The 4,030-nt window shown below is 39.7% G+C and overlaps 1 protein-coding gene across 1 annotated transcript; it reads right to left on the reverse strand.

Moving 5' to 3' along the window:
• Nucleotides 1–2,610: 2,610 nt before the first annotated feature.
• Nucleotides 2,611–3,650, reverse strand: LOC112158169 (membrane-associated transporter protein-like). Its single transcript, XM_024291393.2, has one exon. It carries the CDS (start codon nt 3,372–3,374, stop codon nt 2,775–2,777), a length of 600 nt encoding a protein of 199 aa, XP_024147161.2. The 5' UTR covers nt 3,375–3,650; the 3' UTR covers nt 2,611–2,774.
• Nucleotides 3,651–4,030: the final 380 nt, after the last annotated feature.

The raw sequence follows: 4,030 nt of genomic DNA on the forward strand, positions 1-4,030 counted from the left end.
TTTGTTGGAAAAAATCTAATAATAACTTTTTAAAATTCAATCTGTAGGCCTACATAGTATAATTAAAAAGAAAAAATCTTCAAGGAAGTACGCCTAACCCTTACCCTAACTAAAAGCAGTGTGGAGATATACACTAATGCAGTCCTTACAATCCTAACACCACTTGTACCATCATATCGAGTATAAGTTAAATCATTTGTGCTGCCTTGGGGAGCCCTCCTCTGTCAATGGCTCTTCTCCCTTTAGCGTCCAGAGACCGAAACCTGCAGACAGACTTTCTATTTTCTATGGTTAGGATTTTTCCTCATTAAAACTTAATTACAATTACAGTTGTTGTGCTGTATAGAATGGATGATTGATATTTATTTAAAAGCAAGAAAGTCTGAAAGACTAAAAAAGATAAAAAAAAAAGATAAAAGTCAAATTCTGTATGATTTTTAAACCTTTTTAAGTCTTTATTTTTGCTGAATTCAATATTCATACATAGGCTTAATGGTTTCATAACATAAAAGTATATATATTTTATCACATGTGACTTTTATCACATATTTCTGAACTGATATCTTCAAATTGTTTATCCTGGGACTCTGACCAGCAGACCCAACTTGCACAGTTAAACTGATGGGTACATGCAACTTGTAGAAAGCTGTGTTTATTTCCCGTCATGATGAAATTTACACACCAGTGGAGCATAACGCACTTAGATTAAAAGCCCTGTCACACCTTCACCAGAGCTGACACCAGGTACCTCTGACATGTTTTCCCGTAATTTACCCGGCTCCACACTTGAGGACACACTTCTCCAATTTACATTGGCACCTTTACATTTCCAGAGACATCTTAAAGTGCTATGTTGTTTGGTAATTTAAAGTAACTTCTGGAGAGAAGAAAATGACCTGAAGCCTCTCGAACGTGTTTTCCAAGACTTTCAGAAAATGACGGCAAACAAGTCAAATTCCATCAGCGTCCTCACATGTAAGCACAATGAAGCATCACATCAAAAGGGCGAGAGTTGATGAAGTCTGAATCTGGGTTGCTTGAATAATTAAAAAAGTGCTCTTTGCTGATAAAGCAGACTTAATTCAGAAGAAGTTTCTCCTCACTGACATGGATGTATTTTCCAGAAGGGACAAATGATTTTTTAATGAATGTTTTCTTTATGCACAGGAGCCTATATCTTTGTTTTTTAGAGCATTTACCAGATTTAGGGCAGTCCATGTCTAAGATTTTGCCACTTAGGCAGTCAGTGAACTGATTTACTTGGGCTTTGATGTTAAAATCGGCATATTTTAATTTAGTGATCGGGATACTGTGTGTTTGAAGTGACTGACCTCAAACTTTGGGAGTCAGATTTATTTGATTCCCTTTACTCAGTCAGCCCCTCGTCCTCCCCCACACCTCTCCTTCATCTCTCAGTAGCTTTTCTTATCATATAACAGCCAAACATTTTGCCAGTTTATTTGGGCCTAATGCACATCAAAGGAAAGAATTGCAGAGTAACAGGATGCGGTGAAAGGTACTTAGAGCATGTCAGGAGGACACTTCAAGGATGTCTGACATGCAGCAATTATATTGTGAAGCTTGTCTGAACAAGAGCATGAATTCTCATCACTTTTTGCCTCAGAAGATGAAATAAAGGATGGCATGAACCTGAAAAAATGCAATTGTAAGTTCACAAAATATGCCGGAGCTGCAAAATACTTTTGTGGAGGGCAGAACAACAGCAAGCGTTTTAGTTTAAAAGAAAAGGCTTTGTGGGGACGTCAGACGGGAAGGAAACTCGTGTTGTTTGGATGTGAAGCTGCTCCTCCTTAAACTGAGGGTGGTTATCGTAATGCAAAACATGGGGTCACATGGTTTCTGAGGCATTTACTACAAGCTTGAGAAGCGGGGATTTGCTGGATAATCAGCTTATCCTGTAAAAGTTGGAAGTAGAAAACAGTTCATTTCAGGACTGAAAGAAATAGCAAGAATTTCTTCTCTTTTTTTTACATCTTGACTTTCAATCCCTATAATTATGCTTAAACCACAAATTTGTGCATTTAATGCTTTCTAAATTTTTGTAACCACACCCAGTGTCAAATCTTTGCAAGACTTAAAGTCTCACTCCGATCATATTTTGATCTATTTTTCAAACGTTCCAAGTGGTCTTTTAATTATGATTATTCTTTTTTTTTTAGCTAAAAAACACTAGGTTTGGGCAGCGGGACAGGAGTTCATCAGAAACACACAGGCTGTAGTTGTGGAAGTAAGCCTCTGCTAATATCCCATCATTCCCTTGTTTACACTCTCTCCGGCTAGCTTACAGTCCCTAACAACCCCAGCTGCACAGTTTTAGTCAGATGTCAATTCAGATGAAAACAATGAAGATGTTAATGGATCTATTTATCTGCAAGTGGATGCATCAGAATGGAGCGGAGCAAAGAGACTTTGGCCCGCCCATTTCACTTGTTGAGTCACAAAAAAACAGCATTTTTTTCATCTGCTCTTGATTTATCACGATTTGAAAAACAAAATACTCTAAAAAATGCAGTTTTAATCATAAATTATTTTGTATATGTCATCCGTCATGAGAAAATTCTACAAGAACATGTTAAAAACACCATTTTCATTTCACATTTACATGTGTAGATGGCAATAATTGACTAAAATTAGTGCCAATCAAAAAAGTATGTTTTTCCACTTCAATTTTGATTTAAAAATGATCACCTGTTAATGCAACAGGTTGGAGCCAGCTTCTCACACAACCCTGCCTCAATTTCTCATCTTTTTCTTCAGATGCTACAAGTTTTTTTTTCTTTTTTTATGATAAAAGTGGAATTTTTAAAAAAATATTTCCCAGCTAACAAAAACGTACTTTGAGCTAGAAGTTGAAAAACACTAAATCTAAAACATGCAAACTGTTCCTCACCTGAGACCACTGCATCTCCATTGAGAAACATGCTGAGCCCCACCAGCATGAGGATGCCGAGGACCAGGATGTAGGGCCTCCTCCTGCCCCAGGAAGAGCGACAGTAGTCGCTTGCTGAGCCGATGATGGGCTGAAGCAGAAAGCCCAGTATGGGGCTGATCAGCCACACCAGGCTGTACAGACTGCGGGGGAGACCCACGCTGAGGAGCACCGGCGTGACGAATGCCGCTTCCACCGCGTAGCAGAACTCCCGACCAAACATAACCAAACTGTGGAGGATCAGGCGACCCCGAGACCGTCGAGGGGGCTCCACAGCCCCAAACACAGAGGTCTCCACACTGTCCATGTAGTCCTCTTTAGAGTCTGGTCTGTACTGGTCCAAAGACGTGCTGATGTGTTTCCCGGGTTCTGACAGCAGACAAGGCTGGGGCCTGGCAGACTGGTCCTCTGACAGCAGGGTCATGCTGGAAAGAGGGTTGAAGAAAGAAAGAAAAGAGAGGAAGAATCACAAAGGAAGAGTATTTTCTTTGAGGGAACCAGGTGATGGATGAAAGGCCAAATTCCTGCTGCTGCTCGGCTCCGTTAATCCTCTTTCTTATTGCATAGCTGAGCAAAGAGTCCAGAAACCAGGCATTACTTCACAGAAGAAAGTCTGTGGACAGAACACCACAGAGTCGGACTCGGTAAAGAGGGAGGGGAGAAAGCAGTGGGTGTTTTTGAGAAATAACATCGCCACTTCCCCCCTTCGTTATCCTCCAAAGTAGTAAAAGGCCCCCGAGCAAGTCATGGGAGCATGATCCCGGAATTCTGCATGTGAGTGAATGTCTGACTCTGTAAAACAAGTTGTGAATCAAGAACATCCAAAATGTCAAAATGCAGAAGGGTTTTGTTGTTCTCAGAAAAAAAAGGGTATGTTATTTGGGGATTTTAAAAGAACACACATCCTACAGCACCCTCTGGTAAATTATGTGGACCACCATGATAGAAAGTACTAAGTGCTGTGTAATACACAAATAAAAACATGTTTGTGACTTATCTTACATATCACAATTTAACCTTGGTCAGTGGAAAAAAAATGTTTTTTCTTTCAAATTAAGATGTTTTTTAAACCTTATTATG

This window comes from Oryzias melastigma, linkage group LG24 (genome assembly GCF_002922805.2).
Source record: "Oryzias melastigma strain HK-1 linkage group LG24, ASM292280v2, whole genome shotgun sequence".
Classification (NCBI taxonomy): domain Eukaryota; kingdom Metazoa; phylum Chordata; class Actinopteri; order Beloniformes; family Adrianichthyidae; genus Oryzias; species Oryzias melastigma.